The sequence below is a fragment of the Phragmites australis genome, chromosome 2 (genome assembly GCF_958298935.1).
Source record: "Phragmites australis chromosome 2, lpPhrAust1.1, whole genome shotgun sequence".
Lineage (NCBI taxonomy): Eukaryota > Viridiplantae > Streptophyta > Magnoliopsida > Poales > Poaceae > Phragmites > Phragmites australis.
In genome coordinates, this window is record NC_084922.1 from 44200852 (window position 1) to 44226860 (window position 26009).

General features: G+C 46.0%; 1 protein-coding gene across 1 annotated transcript; it reads left to right on the forward strand.

The window, feature by feature from the left end:
* The first annotated feature begins 18118 nt into the window (after window positions 1–18118).
* Window positions 18119–21274, forward strand: LOC133909130 (scarecrow-like protein 9). The gene is made up of 3 exons (XM_062351424.1): window positions 18119–18250; window positions 18411–20981; window positions 21060–21274. Exon 2 carries the CDS (start codon window positions 18481–18483, stop codon window positions 20881–20883), a length of 2403 nt encoding a protein of 800 aa, XP_062207408.1. The 5' UTR covers window positions 18119–18250; window positions 18411–18480; the 3' UTR covers window positions 20884–20981; window positions 21060–21274.
* Window positions 21275–26009: the final 4735 nt, after the last annotated feature.

A 26009-nucleotide genomic window follows, 5' to 3' on the forward strand; every position in this document is an offset into this window, starting at 1 on the left:
GTAGGATGAGCTCGAATTAAAAGAGCAGCTAGCATCGTGCCCCGCAATACACGGTCGTTATCGTATACACTTTGGTTCAGGCCTTTCTGTTACATTTTATTTTTTAGGTTTAGCTTCCTTAATTGCTACTAGTACAATACTATTAGATGAACACAACTTAACATAAAATGAAGGGACCGGCCAGAAGGAAACAGTAATATTCAAAATCAGTTGATGACGGCCAACACTGCTACGAGACACCTCATCCGGGACGATTTGGAATACCTTATCATAGTGATTCTTGAGCCATCTGGGATTGAGCATCTATCAGGGATAATTGTGGGTTATTCCAGATGGTTCCGTAACATCCATATATACGTAACGAACAGTGTTCAGTCATCAGCTAGACATCCATGAACTAGCTATTCTGTCTAAAAAATAAAATCTGCGGACGGTGGATGGCCAAACATCACACGGTACGATACAATAAAATTATTAGACTAGGAAAAGTACATAGGAGTATTGTTTTTCAGCACAAACATGTCGACGCTTTGTCGGATCATTGCACCTCGCACCAATTGGGCGGAACAATAATGTTTTCCTTTCGATAGCGACAGCCTATATATGCTTAGTCGGATATGTGCGACTCCAAAACAAGAGAAAGTTGGAGATCATATATTCATATTTTTGTGTACTGCCAACCATCGCCCGTCGCATGTAGGTTGTAGGGAGCAAACATCAATCCACATGCCCTGTCATCCAGGCATCCATTGAACGTAATATACATAGGAATTTCGAACGGCAGATCAAGGTGAATAATTGAATATACTGTATATTTTTTCTGACGGAGCCTGAATATCCTATATATGATCGATGGATCCCTCGAATGGACTTCTTGTTTGGCCTCCCGGACCCTTTGTCGTCGTCGCATCTCGCATCATGCATGTTCTATCATGTCTTCCTCGATCGCCTTTTCCTGTCACCTTTTCTTTTTCTATCATGGCTGCCGGAGTTAACTGTAGCTTCAATCATTATCGTCGTTAATTTGGTCATTCGGTTTTGATCATCTAGAGCCTGGAGCCTGCAGAAAATGAAATTAATCAGACTAGCTAAAATATTATTTGCTCCCTCCATAATTAAGATCTCGAGAAATTTCGTAATTCGATCGTCCTGAAGCTATAACACGGAAGCGTATTACATGTAGCACACGAAAGGAATATGCAGTACGTGGTTACGCTCAGCTTGTCTTGTGAATACAGCGATAATCGATCGATCTCCAGCAACTGCCCAGGTCAAGCGCGCCTGCAAATATTATGCAATGAAATTATTTGTCGTTTGATCGGTCGCCATCTGAGGAAGTGAGGAGAGGGCACGCGGTACTTCATCTCATACTCATAGTGCGAACGCATGGTTTCTAGTTTCTGAATGTGGAAAATCACAAAAAAAGGGTGAGGTTACAATAGCTGTAGAAATCAATTATTCCAAGTGAAAATCCTGCTACTTGCGCGATCGATCGAGTGTAGACTGAAACTAGTTTAGTATACGTGCTCATGCATGCATATCTAGGGGCGTGCTACGCAGAGTACAATTCTTTCCATTTAGTGTACCATTAGCTGACATTGATTTTGTATTTGTGATAATCAATAAACTTTCGTACTGCATCCAGGTACATTGTATACGTCCTGCTCAACCATTTCAGTGCATCTTTTTTTCGCAAATGCCGCATTTGACTTGGCTTTACATGCGGCTTCGAGTCTGGGAGGAGTTGCCCAGCGGTCAGCACGTAGTTCAAGCTAGTGGATATAACCTATAAGATATGGTAAATGCTATTCTTCATTAGTCTATTTTAATAAAATATCTTAGACGATACCGGTGAGTTGTTAGATATATTCAATGGCTCACACCGTCTTCTAGCTCCCATCTATGCTTTTCTAATCCTCGTGCCCCTCCCTCCCGCCAGCCTTTAGCCATCTTCGGCGGCGTTCCCAATGCCGGATCCATGCCCGCCACTCTCGCGGCGCTAACACGATCTATTCACGCTTCCCCGCCCTACTCTATCCCACCGGCTATCCCTCATCACCCGCGGTCCGTGGCGCCCCACCGCCTCGCCCCCACACCCGCCTCCTCCACCGGGCTAGCATGTCTCCCCAAAAGCCTCCTCTAAAGACAGCGATAAAGAACCCCCTGAATCCACTACTACAGAAACAGTTTTCAGAGACCGGTGGTAACATATTTACAGAGGTATTTAGCCACCCGCCTCTAGTTGAAAGCCTGTGGAAATAGACAATTTCCGCTAGCGCAAAAGAGACCACATGTGGAAACCAATTACTAGAGAAGGTTCACTTAAGAAACCACTTGTGAAAATCAATTACTAGAAGCGATTCACTTAATGAATCTCATGTGGTAGTCGGTCCCCGAATCGATATTTTTTATTTGAAAATCCAAAAAATTTTAGCCTAACTAGGCACCCCAAGCGGCTAAAGTCACAAGTCACACGATTTTTCACGCATCGTGCGGTTCGTGACACTCGAATCTGGGACTTCTCAACTCGCGCGATACGTCCTTAGCATCCCACCACTGAAGCATATGCAATCCTTTTGATATCTTTTATCTAAAACTTTAAACAATTATTTAAATATCTAAATAATTTTAAATGAAAAGGTTTTCAACTATAAAGTTTAGATCTCATCGAGGTCTATAATTTTCATATAAAGTTTATTCCTATCCGACTTGTATGAAAAAAATATGATTTTTTTTAAAAATAAGTTGGCATCTATTATTATATGCGGCTTCTTATGTGGCACGTATGTGATAATCATCTTATTATTATAGACGGTTCACATAAAAAACCACCTCTGAAAATGATATTTTACACGGACGGTTTTTTATGTTGCTCGTCTCTAAAAATTGTACCATTATCACATGTGGTTATCGTAATCAGCCGCATATGTAAATTTATTTTTACAAGCGTTTTCGATTTTCATAGGTGGTCCAAAATCGCAGGAGTTTCTCGCAAATTATAAGACGATTTGTCATATGAGTTGTTCGTGTAAAGATAGATTGAGTATCTCAAAAAATAGTTTTTTTAATAGTGATCAAACTCCTGCCGGAAACCTTACTGGCGCCCGTGTTCACGGCGTCGATTCACGGAAGTGTGAAAAAATATTGAGATTTCAGCGCCTGAGATTCACAGAAGTGTGAAAAAAAAAATTCTCTATTGTTTCGGTTTCAAGATGTTGACCTTGACCATGCATATATCGGAGTACATGCAAGCATGCCAACTGATGACATACGAGGAAGAGCAAGCATATTGCGATGCCGTCGTCGATAATTATGGCTTCATTTTCCTTTTCTTTTCTGAGAGAATATGACTTTGTTTTCCTGATACTAGCATTTTATAACACTGGCTATCGACACCAATAATTGGAATTTCGTTTTCCAACAGTTCGATCATTGCAAATATGGAGCTACTAAAGATAATAAAAAAATAGTGTTCAAAGCCCGTGCATTACAGATCAGTACTAGTCAATTATTTCAGTTCTAAAATGAAAAGTGGCTTAGTAAAACTCGGTATTTCAGTATTCACGGTCACTTCTCGGTCCCTGCAAGGCTGTGACGACTGAAATGCCGCGAAAGGCCATTGTTGTGGGGGACAGCAGAACAGAAGCAAAAGTCATTGGTGCCTTTCCCGCCTGGCTGCAATGATAGCACATGTTCAGCTTCTAGAAGGTCCGCTGCGTGTTGCCCAGGATTAAAGCGAGTGAGATCTCGTGGATCGCTCTCGCATTAATTGCGCAAGGCCGGCCATGCATGCTTCCGAGATTGTTTCGGTATGCGCCGCCCCGAGACGAGAGGGACATGTGCGTGCTTCGGTCCAGGAGTGAACGACTGAAAGGAGCCGTTGCCTGAAACCCAACCAGAAGATACTGCACTTTGTCAATGGAAATTTGACACATCTGCATGGGTCACTGTGATGGAACCCGGAGGATCAATATTACATTCATGTGATATACAATCCTCAACGACATATGCTGAAATGGGTGTGAAACATAGATTTGTACTCTCTCTCCATCCTATAGACAGGTCGATCGACTGCTAACAGTATCGGCCGGTCCACAGCTCACTTTTACACCACCTTCTCCTCCACTTCAACGCCCTTCCACCGCTGAACCGCACCCCTATCGCCCTCACCCCACCGTCATGTCACAAGTGCAACCGTTGGTGCCTCACCTGCCTGCTGGACAGCTGTCTCCCTCCACCATCGGTAGCCAGAAGCTCCTGCGCCGCCGTTGCCTTCTTCTCATCCCTGTCTTTCACTAACCTATCCAGCCGAGACCCCCCTTCCCAACCAATGGTTCACCACCACCCCGCAGCCGATGGCGTCCCCGCTTACCGCCTACCACCACCGTCGAGCCAACTTGCCTCCCCACCCTACCCATGAGGATCCCCTCCCCTCAAACCCCAAACCCTAACCCTAAGTCATCGGGTTGCGGCAACGAGAGAGGGAAGGGAACACGACAGTAGAATCCTAGCTTGGAGCATCAAGGGTGCAAAGAGGACAGAGGAGGAGAACGAGAGGAGCATCCAGCCGTCCGTTTACTACTAGTATGAAGCATACCAGGCTGAGGTTCCCCTCTATCGACCGATGTATAATATTCGGACCGCGTTAAGCCATGATCTCATGCTAATCAGAAAAAGACAATGCAAGTCACTTTCAGATGACGTCAGCATAACTCAATAGCTATACTAGTTCGTCGCAATCACTTTTATATCACCATAATTTTTTCATCGAGTGTTTGTTTTGAGTTCTGTTTGCACCGTTTTGTTCTACACGATGAGCTTAACAAAATGAGATCTATATTGCATATGTTTTGAAGTCGTTTGCGTGTGCTAGCAACTTATGTGTAAACTTTTTATTGAAGCCTTCACATAAGTTGCTAAAAAAATATTCACTAAATTGCTGAAAATGTTGTCAGCACTTGATAGTAAGTTGTTGTTGGTAATTTCAATGAATGGTGTGTAGCAACTTATGTGGAGAATGCATATCAACTTTTGTGGATATGGCAACAACTTCATTGAATGTATGATAACAATCTATGCAGACACCGTGAATCAAATGGTTTGGCAAACTTATATTTTAACTTATGGTAACATCTTATATGTATAATGTGTAGCAACTTCAATGAGTGGTTTATAGAGATCATGTGAAGATCATGTAGTAACTATAATGAGTGTTTTGTAGCAACTTCATTGAAGACTATGTAGTAACTTATGTAGATATTATGCAGCAACTTTAGTGAGTGCCTAGTAGCAACTTCAGTTCGTATTTGTAATGTCGGTGTATAGAATAGGGGGTCCTCTGTTCTGAGGGTCCACACCAGCCAATGCCAGTTCACAGAAGATTATTTCCCGGACCAGGGTCCCACCGCATGACTAATCTGCATTTTCGTGACCAGGACCCTTACCACATAAGGGATTTCCACGACCAACCTTCACTGGTCGTGGGACAGGTACTCATCAAACCAGTCTATTCTCATTAAATGCATTCCACTTAAGTGTTTTCCTTCCCTAGGCACTCCTCCCTAGCGGACATGTCGTAGCCGCAGTGATGATATGCTCCGTCAAGTAGCATTAAATGTTATGGGACGGGCTCGCAGGTGTGTCAGACTGCTTCACAGGCACGCATGCGAGACCGGTGATGTGACAGGGCGGACCGGCTGACCGAGGTGATGTACATGTGGAGGTGTACAATTGATGGAAATGGGCTCGGTATCTTCATCAGAACAAAGAGGGACACGTGTGCCGCTCATTTTAAGTAGCCTAGGGTGGAAGGTTTAGCTAAGATATAGGTCAGCGAAAAAGGGTTCACTTGTAAGTTCTCCTCTCTAGTATATAAAGAGAGGACCCAATCTGTATGGACTGATAGACAACCACTTCACAAACACGGATAACAAAATACACATGACGTAGGGTTGTTATCCTTAAGGAGGATTGAACCTAGATAATCCCTTTGTTCTTGAGTTCATCACAAACACACGCACACTGCAAGCGTTCTTCACGCACATATCGACTGGTACACCCCAGAATCATTGTCAAGGATTAACCATCGACAATTGGCACGCCAGTAGGGGGCGCGTTTCTATGTTTTGGTAAGTGTTGGAGATTAGATTGGACTACCAATGTCCGGATCTATGGAAACCGCTATGTCACGTTCCGAGGACCTTGGTCGGCGCGAGGTGTTCATAATGGGTATGACCCAGATGAGCCCGGTGTACTCTATGTATGGGACACTGAATCAGAGTCCGAAGGCTCTGAAGCTCAACGGGAAGTTTGCATGACAATTCATGCAACGGGGGCAGCGGAGGCTCCCGTGTTTTGGGTGTTGACAATGATACCCAGGCCATGCGCCCAGAGGGGAACCAGACTGACGCCGGACACGGGGACGCTCTGACACTGCCCCAACCATCACAGCGTCGCCAAGGTGATTATGCCGCACGAATGCCAAGGTCTCTCCCCTCGTGACATGTCGCCACTCTGCGCTCGATAGCTCAACTATGAGGCCATGACGCCTACACAGAATCCGTGGACCGTGCGTATACTTCCTAGCCGCCCACTGGTAGTAGTACTGGAGGGTTCACCGTTGGCTCCATGGTTGCATGACCTCACCCACCTGGTTGAGGCCGCCCGACGCCAAAGTGCAGCGACAAGCACCAAGTCCATCAGTAGGACTGGTGATGGTCGTGATTGCCAAGAATCACGGCAGGTACCACGGCAGGAAATATCCCGTCCCCCCTCGGTAACAGGGAGCGCTCGGAGACCCCCGTCGTATTGGGACAACCAACCCTCTGATCTGCGTGACTCTTTGCGCCAACACAACGTCTACAATATGATCCAAAGCCATCACTCAGGCAAAATCCCTAAACAGGTAAGAGGGTACGCTGAAACTAATCGGGTGTGTGGCCTTTTGGACAGGGTCATCTTGAGGACAAGAAAAAGGGTCTTTCACTCTTCAAATTTCTAATAGAAAGAACGACCACTTGTGACGGATACCAGGAACAGGGACAACCTTCTAGGATCTCAACAGGTGACCCTTTTTCTCCTCCTGTTCTGACCACTCCTCAAACAGGCGAGGAGTCATTGCCCTATTTTGTAGCTACCCCCACAGGTCGCGGGAGCGATGGTCGTCGAACGGTCTACGACCAAAGATGAACATGCATGGGGCCACACATGTCGATAGGCCGTGCACGTTGAATGGACTGGGGATTGGAGCTATCTTGATCCCATATGCCAGCGACACCTTCAGGTACACATTTCAATTACATTTCCAGGCCACCAAACAATATTGCGGAGTATGAGGGCCTCTTTTTTGGAATACGAGCAACATCCGCACGTGGGGTAAAATGCCCTCTAGTGATGATGGACTCTTCGAAGTGACATACCTCTCCGAAGTGAACCGGGTGCGGTGGGTTTCCTGTGCTCGGACTAGATGATGTGACATACCTCTCCGAAGTGAGAAAACTAGAGCGACGCTCCTTCAGTTTTGAAGTCTAGCACGTCCCTCGTAAGGACAACTTCCTAGCCGATGAGCTGGTCCGTCTAGCCTCTTCTTGAGCACCTATCCTGATCAGAGTCTTTAAAAAAAGATTCACACGACCACCCACCATAGTCTCGGGCCAACGTGGTAGTGATGCTTCGCTTAGAAATAGAGCACCAGAGGCTACACCTCCTTCGGTGCCGTTGATCTCGGGTGGCCATCATGTGATCGCCCTGCTCGATTCGGGTACGACCTGGATGGATCAGATCTTAGACTACCTTCATAATTAAGCAGTCTCTGATGATGATGGGTCAACAGAAAGGGTCACATGGTAGGACTACAAATACTCCTGGGTAGGGGGACGCCTCTACCGCCAAATGAGCAACAACCTTTTACTGAAATACATAACTCAGGAAGGCAGGAGCACAGCGTTCCCCTACATCCTCAGAGGCATATGTGGTAGTCGCGCTTCATACCATACTCTGGTCGAAAAAGCGTTCCGGTAAGGATTCTATTGGCCCACGGCCCTCCAGGTGCTTGCGAGCTGGTGAAATGGTACATGTCATGTTAGAACCATGGACGATATGCCAAACTACCAACCCAAGCACAACAAACCATACAACTATCTTGTCCCTTCATTGTCTAGGGGCTCGTTAGCCAAATTCACTAATGGGATTGAGCCCAAGCCTGTCATGAATTCTCCACCACAATAGCGATTAAGTTCATACGAGCAGTTATAGTGCGATGTGGCTTTCCAAACCGTATAATTATGAACAAAAGGGACTCAATTCGCAAGTCAGAGATTGCACATCGCCTCGTACGGCCAACTACTTGCGCGATGACCAGGAGGCACGGAGAGAGGATAATACAAAGCCGAGCAAAGAGTTCTACGAATGTGCTCAAAATTCAAGCAGCCTGATACCAACAGAGCCTCGGACGCTACCGCGACCACATGGCACAGAAACAGACACTGGTCGAAGATGACCTCAACCTCAGGCGAGTCCATGAATAGGGCGGGTCATAACAAGCTCTTCCCTAAAGGGAGGGGTCCTACAAAGTGGTCTGCTTTTCCTAACCTGGCACAGTCGACGTGGCTAGAGGATGACCACAAATTGTACAAACTCACGGAACGCGGTTTCTATGTGTAAGGCTGATCGAAGACGAGCCTATTTTTCTATTTTTCAGGATCTTCCGAATGAGCGTAGAACATGGCTTATAAGTTTTTTTTTTCAAATTCAAAACAGACTCTGTTTTGCAGGATAACCCAGATATGAACTGTCTCACCAAATGGTAAGTTTTTTCGATTCATAGGCTTGACCGTCTGGTCGGTAGTTTTCGGACCGACCAGACGGTCGGGGGCTAGAGCTTCTAAGATCTATAGTTTGTTTTTTTGTGCAGCATACATGTTTCGTTCTACCCGATCGATCATATTGTTGGGGTGGGAGTCAAAATTGCTACTCACGCAGTGTCGAAGGTATGGGCGTACGAGGGATGATGACCACGAGGTCACGAGTCCTAAATCGGGTCGAGCGCTGGTCACCCCTGAAGGGCTCGTCGTGCTTATGGCCATCCTAAGCGTCAGGAACCTTGCTGGCGAGCACCCCGAATCTATTTGTGTCACTCGAACATGGGAAAATTTTACATGAAGACTGGTCCTTTCATTACAAAGCAACCGCCCAGGCAACTCCCAGGGGCTGGATCTAAACATTCTATTCAGTATACGTGAGACCTAAAAACATATGGCAGTGGATCGAACTAGTCAGACCAAAGAAGGGAGCAAAGAGCAGGCAGATGTGAGTCTGTGAGTTTATGGAGCTCCTCGGTGGTATTCGTGGCACCAACAAAGCCTTCAGAGACTGCTGGGATGAGGTCTATATCCATAAGGTGCTCATGGATACAGGCTCGCTCGACTTCTACCGAGGACATATGATTGCTAAGCATTTAGAACGACTCTTCGACATCGACCATGTTACCCAAGCTACAAGGAAATGGAGATACGACGTCTCAAGGTAGAGGATATACAATTCAACATAGGTTCTACCCATATACAACTGACAATGACTCTCTAAACATGCAAATATACATAAGCATAATTTATCAATTGAGACACCATTCAATTCGAACAAATGGTGCAATATACTTAGATGCTTTCCTTGCTGCTCCGGAGTTTGCCCGATACTTCCTGCACAGAGCTCATAGAATTTCAGAAGGTTGGCGTTGTTCTCAATTGCGCGTCATGATTCGGTCCTTCGTTCGCTAAAGAAGAGCACGTGTAATGATAAGTATGAATAAAGTGCAATGATGGATACTCCACAGTGTACGACAATAGTGCAATGCATCATGTCATGAGTTGAAGCATTAAAGATTTCCTTAATTGAAATTATTGTTAAACATTTAATAGTTTATGGATTTAATTAAGCTTAAACCAAGCTCAATTCAAATTACAAAGTTAATTACTTTTAACATGAATGTGAGTATTTTTAATGAGCAGGGCATACTATAAGAAGATCAATAATGCTAATTTAATCAATTTTGGAGTTGCCAATATCAAACTATGACTTATTAAAGCCTAAACACATTTCTTTAATTATAGGATATCTGGTATATATTTCATAGCTGTAGAGTTTGACAAAGCAAGGCTAACAAAATTGGTTCCATAATTTTTGGAGCCATATATTGCTTCTAATGCATTTTACAATGTTTCAGCCGACTTAATCATTGAAAAACAATTCTATTTCCCCTTTTCTGATTTAACTGATTATTTAAACCCCTAAACCTTTTTTCTTACTCAGAGCCAGCTACCCAGAGTCATGAATGTGGGCCCAGACTTTTGACTTGGGTGAAACGACCTTGAGCCATGGCTGCACAACCCGAGCTGGTCGGCCGGCGGCGAGCGGCGCAGCGCAGGTGGCCGAGGAGGGCAGCAACGGCTTCAGCGCGTGCATGTGGACCCAGCTGAGGCACGTGCAGTAGCGGCGATAGCTGGAGGATGGCCAGCGGTGGCGCACAATGAAGGCAACACGGTGGCGACGCGGTTCGATGAGCCAATGGCAAAATGGCTGTCGAAACAGCCTGGCCAAGGATGCCCCAAGCTTCTACGCGGGATGGTGAACATAACGACGCGCTCTTCGGCCGATGGGCCTGACCAGAACTAGGCCGGTGACGTGCGGCCATGGGCGGCGACGGCTGTCGGTGGATGAACACCGTGAGCAGGGATCCTGAGGGATCCCCTTCGAGATTCGGCTAGGGGGCTGGTCCTAGAACTACCTCGTACGTGGGGTTAATGCGTGTGGGACTTAGACAGGATGGATCTTCGTCACCTAGTAGAAATGAATGCACCAAGGATTTAGATAGGTTCAGGCCGCCCGGAGGCGTAATACTCTACTCCTGTTTGTCTAGTATGTTATCAATGCTCTTCGGATGTCTATCTTTTTCTAGATCTTGATCGATCTCTGTTACAAGGTGCTCCCTTCCCCCTTTTTATCTACCGGGGGGGAGGCCCTTCAGGGAGTTCCCAGAACGAGGGCACAAGTTCCCGTAAACAATAAATGGAAAGTGACCATCATTGGTCTACAGTTGATGTTACAGAGGTTTGAAAAAATATCCCTTGGACGGTCTCATTGGTCTTCGCATTCCAGCTTTAGCAGAAGCAGGGGCGCCCACCGGCCAGCCTCTAAGTACCCTCTCATGCCCGTTTGGGCAGAGTAGGTCTGCCATGGTCTAATGTGACAGGGTGATAAGCCTCGTGCCCATCAAAGATATCTTCAAACTGCCTTTCTTCATGGGCCCCGTGAGGGGGACATACGATGGGACCCGCCGCATTAATTATGCCCACGCCTTCCTGCCAGGCAGCGGCAGGGACTGGCGTATTCAGTATGGCAGGTGTGGGGGAAAGTGGGTGGATGTGACCATCCACGTTCCCCATTAAATACGGCATCGGGCCTCCCACCAACCGACACCTCATCGTAGAGTCCCTGCGGGGTCCACCGACATGGGGCTTGACGGGTGCTCGGGGCTCTCTGTGGAGTCCCTACGGGGTCCACCGATATGGGGCTTGACGGGTGCTCGGGGCCCTCTAGGTGCTCAGGGACCAACTGTTCTTGGCCTCGAGCGCCCACTCCCGGGCGTTGCTTCCCTCAGGTCCTCGGGGCTCTCTGGGTACTCGGGGACCAACTGTTCTTGGCCCCGAGCACCCACTCCCGGACCTGGCTTCCCTCGGGTCCTCGGGGCTCTCTGGGTACTCGGGGACCAACTGTTCTTGTCCCTAAGCACCCACTCTCGGACCTTGCTTCCCTCAGGCCCTCGGGGAGATGGTCCCCGAGGGAAGGCGGCATGTGGCACTGCGCTGTCCTGGCCTCGGGACTCGGGAACCCCTGAATCCCATATCACCGATAGCGGCTCAGTCGCTGTGGAGACACGAGCCGATGACGTGTCGAAGAAAAATGGATGCGTGTTCTAGGATCTACAGGGGATGGGGAAGCTCACCACGGTGTCGTTTGGGCTAGAGAGGCGGTGGCTCGACGGCTCGATGGTGAGGTGCGGAAAGAGGCAGCTGGAGATGAGGAAGAAGCACCGTTGCATCGATTCTGGCTGGGGAAGGAGGGGAAATAGCAGGGAATGGGCTCGACGACCTTCCTTGGTGCTTCTTGTGGCTCAGGCTCTGAGGGAGCTCATCGGTAGCACGGCCTGCTACTGCGCAGCACTGCTCTACACGAATACGGCCGAGTGAGAGGGAGTAGTGAGAGAGAGAGAGAGAGAAGAGCAAGTGAGGGCAGGGGGAGGGATAAGGACTGCGGCCATGCCTCAGTGCCATGCTCCAGTTTGTCCAGCGACGTGGTCAACCGTCTGAGTCAACAAAATCGGCGGCTGCCAGATAGCAATGCTGCTGAGAGGTAGAGAGAGCGAAGAGGATGACAAGGTGGGCCTAATGAACAGTGACCACCCGAGAAAAATATCCCCCGTCACTTTACTAATCCAATTGGAGATTTTCCAAGGCCCCAAAGTTTGTGGGACAATTTTTGTGTGTACAATTCATGTGTAACCAATTTGAATTGGTTTGGCCCAAAAAGCCTGAGCCAAATTCAAATTAAAATTCCCCAAAAATGCATCCTTTTCCAACTTGCTCTAATTTTTATGCCTTCAAAATAATTCACAAAAATTTGGGAAATTCATTTATATTCTTCATATGGCATGGACTAATTTCTAAAGTTGTTTCCAACCCTATGTTGTATAGTAATATTGTGAGTTGCTTCACCAAGCATCACTTACTTTTAATTTCAACATTTTATGTTTGATTTAAATTGCATGCCCAAAATTGCTCAAAACCATTAAACATGATGATAAATGATGCTTAATTACCTAATTAAGGAATTTGGCCTGTCACACCGCATCATCCTCTCCCTTTGTTCACCACCTTCCTCTCCCTCATCTCGTAGTCCACGGCCTTGGCCAGAGGCGACCAGGTCAAGCCTATCTTCCTTTGCGTTGGCGGCTTCACTGAGCCGCCATAGTCTTTATAGTCAGCTTCCTCACCCACACGTCGTCACCTTCCACTCGATGATCTTTGCTAACCTTGTCCATGGGCTTACTTCCCAAAAAGGTGATCGTCCAATACTTACATGGGTCATCACCCGCACCGTCGGTCGTGATTTCCCCCTTCCACCGACCTCCCTATCTGGTGAGCTTAGGAACAAATGCTCTAGCTCAGGGAGCACCCTTAGGACCTCCCTAACCCTTTCCCCCTTGTAATTAAAGTGCTTGTCACTCGAGGAGGTCCGTCGATGAGCACCCTATCTTTTCACCGTCGTCCACCACCACGCGACCACACCGAAGCTTTCCCCTGCCTCACTGACTGTTTGGTGAGCTTCACCTCAGCTTGGAGATGCTCCCCCATGCCTCGCTTGAGTACACACATGGTTGGAGTGTTGTATTGCTTCCTTCGGCCATCTTTCATCGCTAAAAGTTCACTGCTAGCCCACTCCGATGACCGTTGGACCTCGTGCTAACTCTCTTTCGCACCACAACAACCCCCTCAAGCTCTCTTGCACTCAAACCCCACCAAAAACCCATCATGGTCGGTTCCCATCGCGCAACTCCACCCCCACCAACTCTGGTGACCTCGTCCAGCCGGCTCGGGCCACCACCAGAGACAAGGAGCCCCTCTGGGTACTCCTTGTGATCCCCTCTTCTCCATCTCGCTCGTCGTCAAGCCCACGCTTTCGACACGTGGTTCAGTGCTACTCCAGCACTATTCCAGTGTCACCGATGAGTGTTAGCCACTACACTGACGTGGCAATTCATGTCAGCGCTATCACTGATGTGACAAGCCCAATCAACAACTAGATAGGGTAGCACAGCAGTGGAACGGTTCCATGGTGGGCCTAGTCCATGGACCCAGCATTGTTGCATGAGCCAAGGTTTTTTCTTTAGAAAATAATTTGGAAATAAATAAAGTCATCGAACCCACATGTCAGTCAAAGAGCACTATTTAGATGAATTTCTAATGCAAAAAAATAAACAGGGAAAATCATCCAAAAATCATGGTTCGTCGTAACAATACATTTCATCTTTAAATCTATAATAAATTCTTTAAACGTGTATATCTCACTCACATGAACTCCAAATGAGATGATTCTTTTTCCTAAATTCATCTAGAATCAAGATCTATCATTTCATGATCTTATGTTTAGAGTTTGATGATGCTCCCTTGTATTTCTTGAATGTACTCTTGTATCGGTTGGTTTGCATAGTTGATGAGCAGTACGTAGTTGTCCAGAAAGCTGTGTAGGACCCTGAGCCAGTTCTAGAGATCGATCAGTAGCAAGGCAAAACACTCCTTTATCACATTGTTCCCAGTTTGCAAAATATTTATACTATGCATGCGATGTTTTATCGGTCCAACTGTCATTTTATGTATCGGGTAGATATATCCTACTTGTATGCATTTACCTTTCTTGTTATTTTGATTCCTTTACCTTTGTCGCCATAATGTTATTGGTTGTTCAACGTGTAAGTCTGCTATCGATGATGCTTAGGCTTGCTTAGTGGTGTGATGTCGATTAGTCTCATAATTGGGCTAAGATGTTTTAACGTAGAAACTTGGTCAAAATATTAATTGCTTTAAACTGTGAGTCTATGTTAGACGTGAACGATATATAGGTGAAGTCTGGAGTCATTTGAGATAGATTTGATGGTTGATATGATATGGTTTGAGTTTGAGGGGTGGTGTGCACAGATAGGTGGAAATCCCCTGTGTTAGTTAAGGACCGAAAATTGGTGCCCCTAACTTGAACCTAACGTGTGCAACTACAAGGCTAATGTGGGTACAAACTTAGCTGAATAAGTTGTTTAGCCCTAACTTTGTTTCTCTGGCAAAAGAAGGAAGTGTGGGCGGTTTTTCCCATCACTTGACACAGGGTGCAAAGTTAGGTCTGATCGATGTAAAAGCTTTGTCGTGATAGCTTGCCAGCACACCAAAGGAAATGTGTAAATTGTATTGGCAACAAAGCGAGAATCATATCTTGTGGGTGAAGTGTATAACCTTTACAAATTTAAAACTGTTCGAACAACCGTGTTCACGGTTATGAGCGAACTTGGGTCAGACACTATTTATAGTGTTTCAATGTTTCATTAGGACTTGAGTTTTGGGATTAGATGATCACATGCACCGACACAACAGTTATTGTCCTTAGAGATGGTTTGTGATTCGAGATTGGTGATAAGATTTGGTTATGGGTCTATGCTTACTATGAGTATTTATTTTATATGTCCAATGCTTTAGATAAATATCGTTAGAGTTATGCTTTTATTTATAAACCGTTGTTTATGCTAAATGAAATATGGTTAGCCACATGTTGAACAACTTTGCATGTATTAGGGTTTGCTAAACACCTAAAGTCTTGGTGAGTACAAAAGAATTTACCCTTGTTGCTTTACCATTTAGAGTTCGAGGAGGAGCTACCTTTTGAGGTTCAATACCTCATGACAGGTTTCGGGGATGCCAATGTTGGATCTTTTTAAGTCTAATCTAGTCAGTTATTTGTGGGATGGTAGTAGGCACACTACCGGAGAATGAGTGTTTCTGTTTATTAGCTTCTGTTAAACTATATATTATGTAATAACTCTGTTAAAAAACCTCAGTATTGTATCGTGTTGTAATATAACTGTGTATATATGTGACGCCAATGTTGCGGTGCATACTTGCGTACTAATTATGGGACAAGTACTTCATGCATTTCTAGAACTCTGGGTATTCCACACCGAGAGGCTAATAATAAATATATTACATCACAATCTCTAACGAGATTACGAGGGAGAATGAGTCGAAGAGACTAGTTAGTTAATTAAGTTGAACTCGATTGGATTTATAAATATCCACGGATAGCTGCATGCCAATTCCTAGTCAAAGTCTCAAAGAACTATAGAATATTAATTGCATATATATTTGTGTGTTTTTCATAAATTTTGATCAACAATTAGTTAAATTCTGCGTAGGTTTATTATACAAAAGATATATTAATAGATTTATATTTTACATATTTTTAATAAGATATTAGTTCTGTAGTCATTGATAATATATTGTAAGAGAAATTAATAATTAAAATATATTTTAAAAGATTTTTTAAAATTTTAATACGTCTTATAATAAAAATAGAGGGAGTACTTGTTTCTCTCTCGGCGTCTTTGCTAGGCTTGTGGCCTGTCTGAAATGTGTGTCGTCACTCTGTTCTGTACTGTATTTGCCAGAACGTTGCATGTTCTTTTTGCAGCACATACTGTTGTTAGTACTGTGTGGCAACCGTTTTAGCTGGTCACGAGATTCCAGGTTACTAGTTTACCAGTAGTACGACTGCTGTGCTTCATAGTAAATGATCAGTGATGAGTGTGCGACGACGTGGCGGGGGCCCTGCATCGCACGCCCACTTGCTGACGTGTCGGTCGGCTGCCACCCGGCCTCACACTGCCCCGCGTTCGTATGTGGAGGCGGCGTGGATAGCTCGGGACCACCACGTGGCTGCGAAGAACTTGGTGGCCAAGGTACACCGCCGGACCCGGTCCACGCGCCGATGCCCCGCTGCTTGCGCGGTGACGAATCACGCAGGTGATAGATCTAGCGAGAGTTTTTTTTTCCTGCAAACACGCAACGATGAGACTCGTCAGTTGCTGCTCCCCAAATACATCCTCCGTTTTCATTTAACTGTCGCTAGGGCCATTTTTTTTGGCAATACTTGTATTAGTCTGCAGTGCAATATTTACCTTTTTACTCTTCTTGGAGGGAAAGTTGCTTGAAAGCTTCAACCCTAGCTCACCACTTCTGTTTGAAATTGAAGCATAGCCATCCCATGCGCCAGGTGAAAATTGCAGGTGCTAGGATTACTCCGGAACCTATGACGTGTACAAAGAAGATGACAAAGGGCATTTTGGTCATTATGATAAAAATGAATGGTTGCCTTGGTATATGTGTTATGGTTAAGGGTGACAAGTAAATAAAAATGGAGGGTAATAGTATCGTGCCGCACAAAAGCCATTGAGATGCTTACGCTGCAATGAATGTGCGATCTGAGCCGTTCGACATGCAGCATGGGTCGCAAACCAATACCAACAGATCTTAAAATTTTGGTGAAACCGATATCAAAGTCTACAAATACCAACATTTCATCATATTTCGTAAACCACGAATACCATCATTACGATTGTCATTCGAAGGTTGTGGTTGATTCCATCAGTAGAGAGTTGATTTGCATAAAACTCACATACAACCATGAAATATGATCAAATAACGCATCCACTAATATGATAGTGGGATCAAATCGAATGGATGACATTCACAATTTATACGTTTACACTCATTTACTCGTTTGCATAAAAAAATTCACCTATCAACGGATCTTCCCTAGGACCCAAATAGTTTGATTGAAAGACATATGCAAATGGGCCTATCGGACTGACCCGACACGGAATCAGCTAGGCATGACCCAGCTAAGACATAGCCCGACAGGTTCGACTAAGCAAACATGCCCGGTTGTGACATAAGATTGTGGCATAGCGGGCCAACCGATTGCGGAGAGGGGCTGTCGGGCGGTGCGAAGAGGGTGATCGGACGAGTGGAGGCGCTAGCAGGGGCGGTGAGGCGACCGAGCGACCGGTCGACGAGATGGGGTGGCCGGGGTGGGGGTAGGGGCGAGGCGACCGGGTGACCAATCGAGCGGTGGGTGACGAGCGACACGACCGACAGGGCGGAGATAGTAGTGGTTGGGCGATTCATGTCGTGCTGGCACGTCATACCGAGACGTCAGCCTAAGCACGACCCAATTAGTCATACCATGTCAGCTCAGCTCATCTATCCATCGAATCGTGTTGTGCTTGAGTTGTAACTACAGCACCGTACATAGGACCGTCCTAGTAGACACGGCTAGGTGGCCAGCAACTACTTGCTTGCATGAAAAACACTGCGCCTCCGTGAATCCATTGCGTACACCGCGCCCCATGCGAGCCGTCCACCCACCGCAACCACCCGCGCGCGGAGCGTGGACAGGGCGCACGGGGCCGTACGCGCGCTCGGATGGGTGTCGACATTCGCGGACTCGTTTTAATACAAAAGCCCGGCTCGGGCCAACCTGTGCCTCTCGAAATACACCGGTCCGCATCCACCTCCTCCCTTCCCTCTCTTATCCCCCTCGCTTCTCGCGTCGCTCCTCTTCTCGCCTACCTCGCGTCCCCAGTCGCTCGCTGTCGCAGGTACGCACCTTGACGAGCTCGTGCATCTCCAAGACTACTCCGTAGTCCGTGCACCCGCTGATCAGCCAGATTAGTCAGCGCGTCTCAGCCCATGGACTTTCATATCGCTTTTGAGCTCCGATTCTGATCATTCTCGTTGTATTTTCCGTTCATTTGCCAGGTCGCGGGCTTGTGCTGTATAGGCTTTGCATGCTCTGCGGTGGTGGTGTTGCGGTGCGGAGTCCATATCGATGGTCATGGACGCTGGGCTGCACGACCTGTGCACGCTGCTGCCTGGATCCAGGCGCGACGGCCACCTGCCAATCTACCACCAAATCGCGGCCGCCGCTCATGGGTTCACGCCGGAGGAGCTCGAGTCGCTGCTGTTCCTGCCGCCCGATGGGACTACTGCTGGAGGCGGCGGCTACCTGAATGTCGCGCCTACTACTGTAGTCCCGGCTGCCTACACAAACCGCGCGTCGCCGCCGAGGGATGCCTCGGCCTCGGCCGGGCCGGCGGCTTCGGCGGCAGGGCAGGCTCAGCCGGACGACTCGGAGGCGTTCTCGGACATCGTGCTTGGGTACATCAACCGCATGCTCATGGCCGGGGACATCGACGAGAAGTTCGAGCACTACCCGGAGCACGCCGCGCTGCTCGCCGCCGAGAAGCCGTTCCTCGAGATCCTCGCTGACCAGCCCCCGAACTCCGGCGGGAGAGCGGTCGAGAGCCCCGACGGCAGCAGCATCGCCGACTCCTGCTACAACGCCAGCTCCTGCAACTGCGCCGTGCAGACGCCGGCTTCCGAGTTCCCCACGGCCGCGTTCCTGCAGCCGCCGCAGCTGTATCAGGATCTGAGCCCCGAGAGCAGCGTGGTGGAAGCTGGTGGTGCGTGGCCGTACGACCCGACGGAATTCTACCGGTTCCAGACCAACCCGGTGCCTGAGACCCTGCTCTCGCAGTCGTCGTCGTTCGCGTCATCGAACGGCAGCGGTGTTACATTATCAGACGGCTTTGAGTCGTTGTTGAGCTCGCCTGGTATCATGCCGGATGTTGGCTTCACCGATTTTGCTGTGCAGAGCCAGCAGGCGATGCAGTTCTGCCGTGGGCTTGAAGAGGCGAGCAGATTTCTACCTGACGAGAGTAAGCTTGTGATTGATCTCGAGAATTCGGCATCTGTTGCAAGCTTTCAGGCTTATGTTAAGGAAGAGAAGAAGTTTGTGGAGATCACGACAGAGAAGGCTGATGTTGAGGCAGCAATTCACCGAGGAAAGAAGCATTTATACGGTGATGACTTGGATGCGGAGGAAGGAAGGTGCAGCAAACATTCAGCACCGGCTATTGACACCGACCACCTTGTGCGGGAGATGATGGACAAGGTCTTGCTATGCAACGGTGAGACTTGCTCGAAAGGCGTCAAGGAGCTGCGTGAGGCTCTGCAGCATGATGTCGCAAAGCATTCAAACGGGGGCCATGGCAAGGGCCGTGGAAAGAAACAGCCCAAGAAAGAGGTGGTTGACTTGGAGACTCTCCTCATCCATTGTGCTCAGTCTGTGGCCACTGATGATCGGCGCAGTGCCACTGAGCTCCTGAAACAGATCAGACAGCATGCGTCTCCCAACGGTGACGGTGACCAGCGTTTGGCGCACTGCTTCGCCAATGGTCTTGAGGCGAGGCTTGCTGGTAATGGGAGTCAGGTTTACAAGTCCTTCACAATGAGAAGGTTTGCATGCACTGATGTGCTGAAAGCCTACCAGCTTTATTTGGCAGCTTGCCCATTCAAGAAGATCTCTCATTTCTTTGCCAATCAAACAATTTTGAATGCTGCGGAGAAGGCAAAGAAAGTTCACATTGTCGATTTCGGCATATACTATGGCTTTCAGTGGCCATGCCTCATTCAACGGCTATCTACTAGGCCTGATGGTCCTCCAAGACTTCGGATCACTGGAATCGACATGCCTCATCCTGGTTATCGCCCAGCAGAGCGTATAGAGGAGACAGGAATGTATCTAAAAGATTATGCTCAGACCTTCAATGTCCCTTTTGAGTTCCAAGCCATCGCATCTCGATTTGAGGCAGTCCAGATAGAGGATCTCCACATTGAGAAGGATGAGCTGCTGATCGTCAACTGCATGTTCAAGTTCAAGACGTTGATGGACGAGAGCGTGGTGGCCGAGAGTCCAAGGAACATGGTCTTGAACACAATCAGGAAGATGAACCCGCATCTGTTCATCCACGGGATCATCAATGGTTCTTACAATGCACCATTCTTCGTGTCACGCTTTCGGGAGGCCTTGTTCCACTACTCTGCTATCTTTGACATGCTGGAGATGAACATTCCGAGGGACAACGAGCAGAGGCTGCTCATCGAATCAGCTCTGTTCGGGCGAGAGGCAATCAATGTGATGTCCTGCGAGGGACTGGAGAGGATGGAGAGGCCGGAGACATACAAGCAATGGCAGGTGCGGAATCAGAGGGCTGGGTTCAAGCAGCTGCCAATGAACCAGGACATCATGAAGCTTGCAAGAGAGAAGGTTAGATGCTACCACAAAGACTTCATCATCGACGAGGACAACAGGTGGTTACTGCAAGGGTGGAAAGGGCGCATCTTGCTGGCGCTCTCGACATGGAAGCCAGATCACCGATCTTCTTCCTAGCTTGAGCTTTTATATGATTGCAGAGTACTGTAAATGGAGACCTGTTCATATTTTTGGATGCTTGGGCTCATTGTTCCTAGACTGCAACATATAGCTAGGTAACGCTTTTTTAGACCTACCGATAAATTAAAACATGTTTTCACTATCTCATATGGTGACACGATTTGTTCATGCAGATGAAGGACCTACCACATTGCTATGGTTTCTGCATGTTAGGTACGGCCACATATGGTTAGTTTTTGTCAGGAACAGTTAGTGCATTTTTTGATGGAGCAGGCTAGGTATGTTAATTATGCGGTAGACCTAGGATTGTTTCATGTATGGATCAGTCTTATGAAATCTTGTATTATATCTCTTCCCGATTAATCAGTGTTGTCAGAAGTTTTGGACTTGCTTGGTTCTGCAACCTTTCATTTGCTCCATCTACAGTGCCATACTTGCAAATACAGTCATGCAACTTGTGATCTACTGATCTACTAGGCTGTGGCTAGTTTGGCAAGTGATGATATCTGGACTGATCGACTATCCAGTCCTCTAAGCAGGTGAACTAACTGCGTCTGTATGTTTCCCGTATCGGTGAAGCATGACCAATCAGAAAGAAATACCTAACACTTGCCGAATTGGCCATCGGTGTGTTCAGTCTGCATAAAACTGCTTCGCTTGAGGCAGAAATGCAGTCGTGGCTGCATGACTGTACATAAAACTTCAACCACATTTGTAGGAGATAGCCTCTCAGCTGGAAGGATCCAAATTACATCATACCGAAACGTCCAGCATCAGATGTGTGCATCGGCAGTATACGGCCGTCGTTGGATCATCTAGAAATTTGCTCGGCAGTCGGCAGTCTGAACTGGTCGACACGCGTGAGAGATGGCGCTGAAGGTTTGGGTTTTGGCGCCGATCGGCCGCAATAGACATAACTTTCTTGTGAAAAGCCGAGCACATCCGCCAAATTGGAGCGGATTATAGGAATGAGATTTACGATTACAACGGATAAATAGGTGTTTTAATAATTTTTTTTTATGAAATTGATAATCTTTTCTATTTGGATTATTCAACGTATCTTAAAACTAAAAAAAAAATAAAAATAAAAATAAAATTAACAAGAGAAATTTGAGACAACACGACACCATAGATGTTATATGAACCATATATTCTATTTAAGATCAATCAATATGTCTTAGCACTCAAAATATCATAACTATCAAATAAACAAGAAAAGATGAACACCGAGTAACGAAACTCTTCAAGTTAATTTTTTAGAGGCAAGGGAATTTAAAACTCCATCACATAAGCTTGTGTATGCGAATTTTATATCTCTAGCAACTAGAAGAATGACCTCACAATGTACTAAAATTTTAGGCTAAAAAACAAAAATCAAAATTGAAAAGAAAAAACTTGCACACAAGGCAAGGGAACCAGAGAGATAAACTAAAAGGAGGGAATTTAAGCATATAAAACAAAATAAATTTTATTACTTAAAGAGATCAGTCCTATTTTAGACGGATTATAAAGATTTTTCTTTCAAAACTCTCACATATTACATAAGTTAAACATTCATCATCCTCTCCATTAAAATCCTAGTATAATGCTCTTATATGGATGACACAAGGGACTTAAATGGTTGGTTCTCCCTCTCTCATAGCATCATTCCTCTATTAATAGACTTAGAAAACTTGAACCATAAGTTTTCTAGTTTTTTCTCAAAATACCACTCTCTTATAGGACACTTCTACCTACCACTGTTGATATTTATTCTATTTTCTTCTCCATTAATCGGATAGTCGCGACCCCTTTATGACTTAGCTTCGCCTTGACGTACGCTTCACGATTATGCCACGTACTCCTCCAGTCTTCTCACAATTTTGAGGCCAAACTGCGAAACCCTAGTACACTTCTCAAAGCGTGACTAGCCACCACTTGCTTCCACCTGAAGTAAGCGTTTCGATGATGATGCGTGTCCTTCGTCTTACGATCTTGATCGCCGGTAAGCCTCTCCCGCTCCCGATCCATCTGGCTGGCTTGTCACTTGCATCGGCATTATCTTCGTTTGACTTTGTTAACATACCATCTTTATCCCCCATTTTATGCTTTGATTGACCTTCATGTGTACAGTTAGGATCACTCTTGATTCCGTCCGACTCTCCTTGATTATCCGGCACCAAGCAACCGTTTAGCCCCGATCACCTGCCGTCGACCGCCAAGTTATATCCATCATCTACACACCTTAAAACAAGCAAACACATTTCTCCACAATCTAAAACATCTCCAGGTTAACATAAAATAAAAAACTTCAACTCAAAGCACATCCTGCAGAAAAGGTGAACACCAGATATTCCCATGTGTTCTGCTCTGAACACCGGATCATCCGGTGAGTGTAACACTATCTGTTCTAGTAAAATTTTGCTCTTTGCAAGAAAAGGTCCAGTGAAAGCTTCTGGTTATCTCATGTCCATCATCGGATAATCCAGTATGTACCAATTAACCAAACCACCCTTCTGCAACTTCTCTACAACAAAAGCTCTGGTGCATTCTCCGTTATTCACAATCTCAGCACCAGACTATTCGGTGTTCATAATCAAACTTGGCGTCAAAAATCTCATCTCTACAGAAAATACTGTGGCACTCTTAAAGTCGATCACCGGACTATCCGGTGTTTCCTTTTATTTCTGCTTCAGCACTGGAAATACTCCGGTGATACCCTCCGGTGTAGCCACCACATTCATCAGACCTTCCAGTATATTGATCTCCAATTTTCCTAAAAAATTACTCTCTGCAAGAAATAGTTTGGAGTATACACTGCCCACACTAGAGCTTTCGGTGAACACCGGAACATACGATATTCACATTGAAACTTTCGATGTGTGTAATTTTTCTACATACAGAGAATAATTCATCAATTTTAAACACCATCAACTCGAATCAGACATGAACGAGAACAAATATTTACAAACACATACTAACCAAATTCAAAACACATCAATTATTATTAATTCTAATTACATATAAATCAAGATACTTGTCTACCTGTAGCAGACAACTCTGCCGTATGCATCGTCCTATCCTCTCTCCTAATGAACAGCAGAGCAACAAAGGGGAGACCAGATGGGTCCAACTCCAACGAAGCTACTCATGCCTGCATTACAAGGAAGAAAAATCTAAAAAAATTTCCAACAGCGATAGTGCTACGGTGAATCTTACCAATCCTTGTAGATGCAGTAAACAGGACAACACATGAAATAAAAAACACACAGGGTGGCATCAGATGTAGCTTGCAACAACTACATACCAGCAAGAATCCAACACAAATACTATCAGCGCGACAACAGCAATCACGGCAGAAAGTTACGGCAGCTCGGCGATAACAGTTACGGACAAGGCAGGCGTCGCAGTCAGTGGCGCGAACGATTCGGCGTGTCAGGACGCTAGCTGCTAGCCGAAGTAGAGGCCTAGAGAGAGAGAGAGAGACGCCGCGCGCGGCCAGGCGCCGAGGTGGGGTGCCAACAATATGCCGTTCACACTAGGTCATCAGGCTTGAGGAGTTCAGGTTCGCTGAACCTGAAGATTAGCGAGAGATCGCGGATAAGTTGGGCACGAGCGAGAGAATCAACACAGAAGACCTGTGCGATAGCCGGAATATTAAACGATCGCGCTAGACTTCGCAGGATCGAACGGAATATGCGGAGGTGCGGTGTGTCATGTGGCGCTGTTTCTTATTCGGCGTCGTGTATTGTGGCACTGTGCGGCCACAGATATGTACTCCATCGAACATGGGTGCCGGTGACTGTGTTCTAAGTAGTTAAGTACCCGGTGTCACGGTGTGATATACTGCAGAGCGCAAGTTGATCCAACACTTGTACAGAACGATGCCTCGTTGAGCGAATCGTCTCTGCGCGACGGTCATGTCGTGTGAAGCAGGGAGTTCAACAGTGTGTATTCTTTGGCGTCAACTTGCGTTTAAAAAGGAGTGAAGCTTGGTCTGCCCAAAGGCGATTGGCGAAGCAAGCATGGGACGGGAGCAAGCTAGCATGCCCAGATGTGCGTGGTGGAGTGTCAACGTCCGGGGAAACCTATGGAAGCCTCAAGCCTCGCTTCGGTCAATGGGGGGAAGAATGTGCCTTCTTTCTCGCACCATCCATCCTTGAAAGTGAAAGGAGTGGAGAGGTAGGCTAATGCATGTCGACGCAAAATGGAAAATGGCACTTGGTTGCCAACTTGGCAGCGACAAGTGGTAGCACGACGCAACCACGGCCGCGCACGAGCGCCTTGAGGAGGAGCGAGGCTCAGTGTTTGAGATGATTGTGGAGGGACAGTATACCGAGAAAAAAAATTATATATTATTCATAAATAGTATATATATATATAGGTCCTGAACAGATATATCCGTTTGGGAACCGTTGCGATGAATGGATGTCTTTGTTTGATAATTGAAGGCAGTTAGCTTTGTTAATTGCTAATAATATTTGGATCACTAATTGATCACATGCTTAATGGAAGAGGCGTATGTTCGCAACACTCCCCTTGATCAACTATCTTGTATGTAAATTTTTTGTTGAAAAACTTCTCTAAAATCCTGTGAAAAAATATGAGGAGAAAATATATTGATACATTGATATGTCATTAAAACTACTTTAAAATTTAATAGGAAAAGTAAGGAGAAAATGATATGGCATATATCGGATATTAGCTCATCGTAAGCTCATATGAGAAACCTAGGAGAAAAAAATTTATTGGTGAGTTTAGAGAGCAATAATTATGATCTTCGAATCATATTAAAACCTCCGAAAATCACTTGAGAAAATAGGAGGAAAAAATAGATATTGCCACATTAAAAGCTTTATATGAGAAATCGTATAGGAAAAACTTATAAAGAAAAAGAGTGCAATATAATATGAACATGTTATTATTTAGGAATCAATTCCCTCTAAACCTTGCAAATCTCGCAGTCGCATACTAATTCCATGAACACATTTTTAGAATGTAGAAGTTGGTAAGGACTTAGTGAATAAAACAACGAGATTATCACATGATTTAATTTACAAGATTTCTATTTTCTCATTATTTTGCAATTCTTGAGGATAGAACATTTTAGGAGCAATATGTTTGGTTATATTGTTCTTTATGTA

Coding starts and splice junctions, on each gene's coding strand:
- LOC133909130 (XM_062351424.1), top strand. CDS start 18,481: ATGGTCATGGACGCTGGGCTGCACGACCTGTGCACGCTGCTGCCTGGA.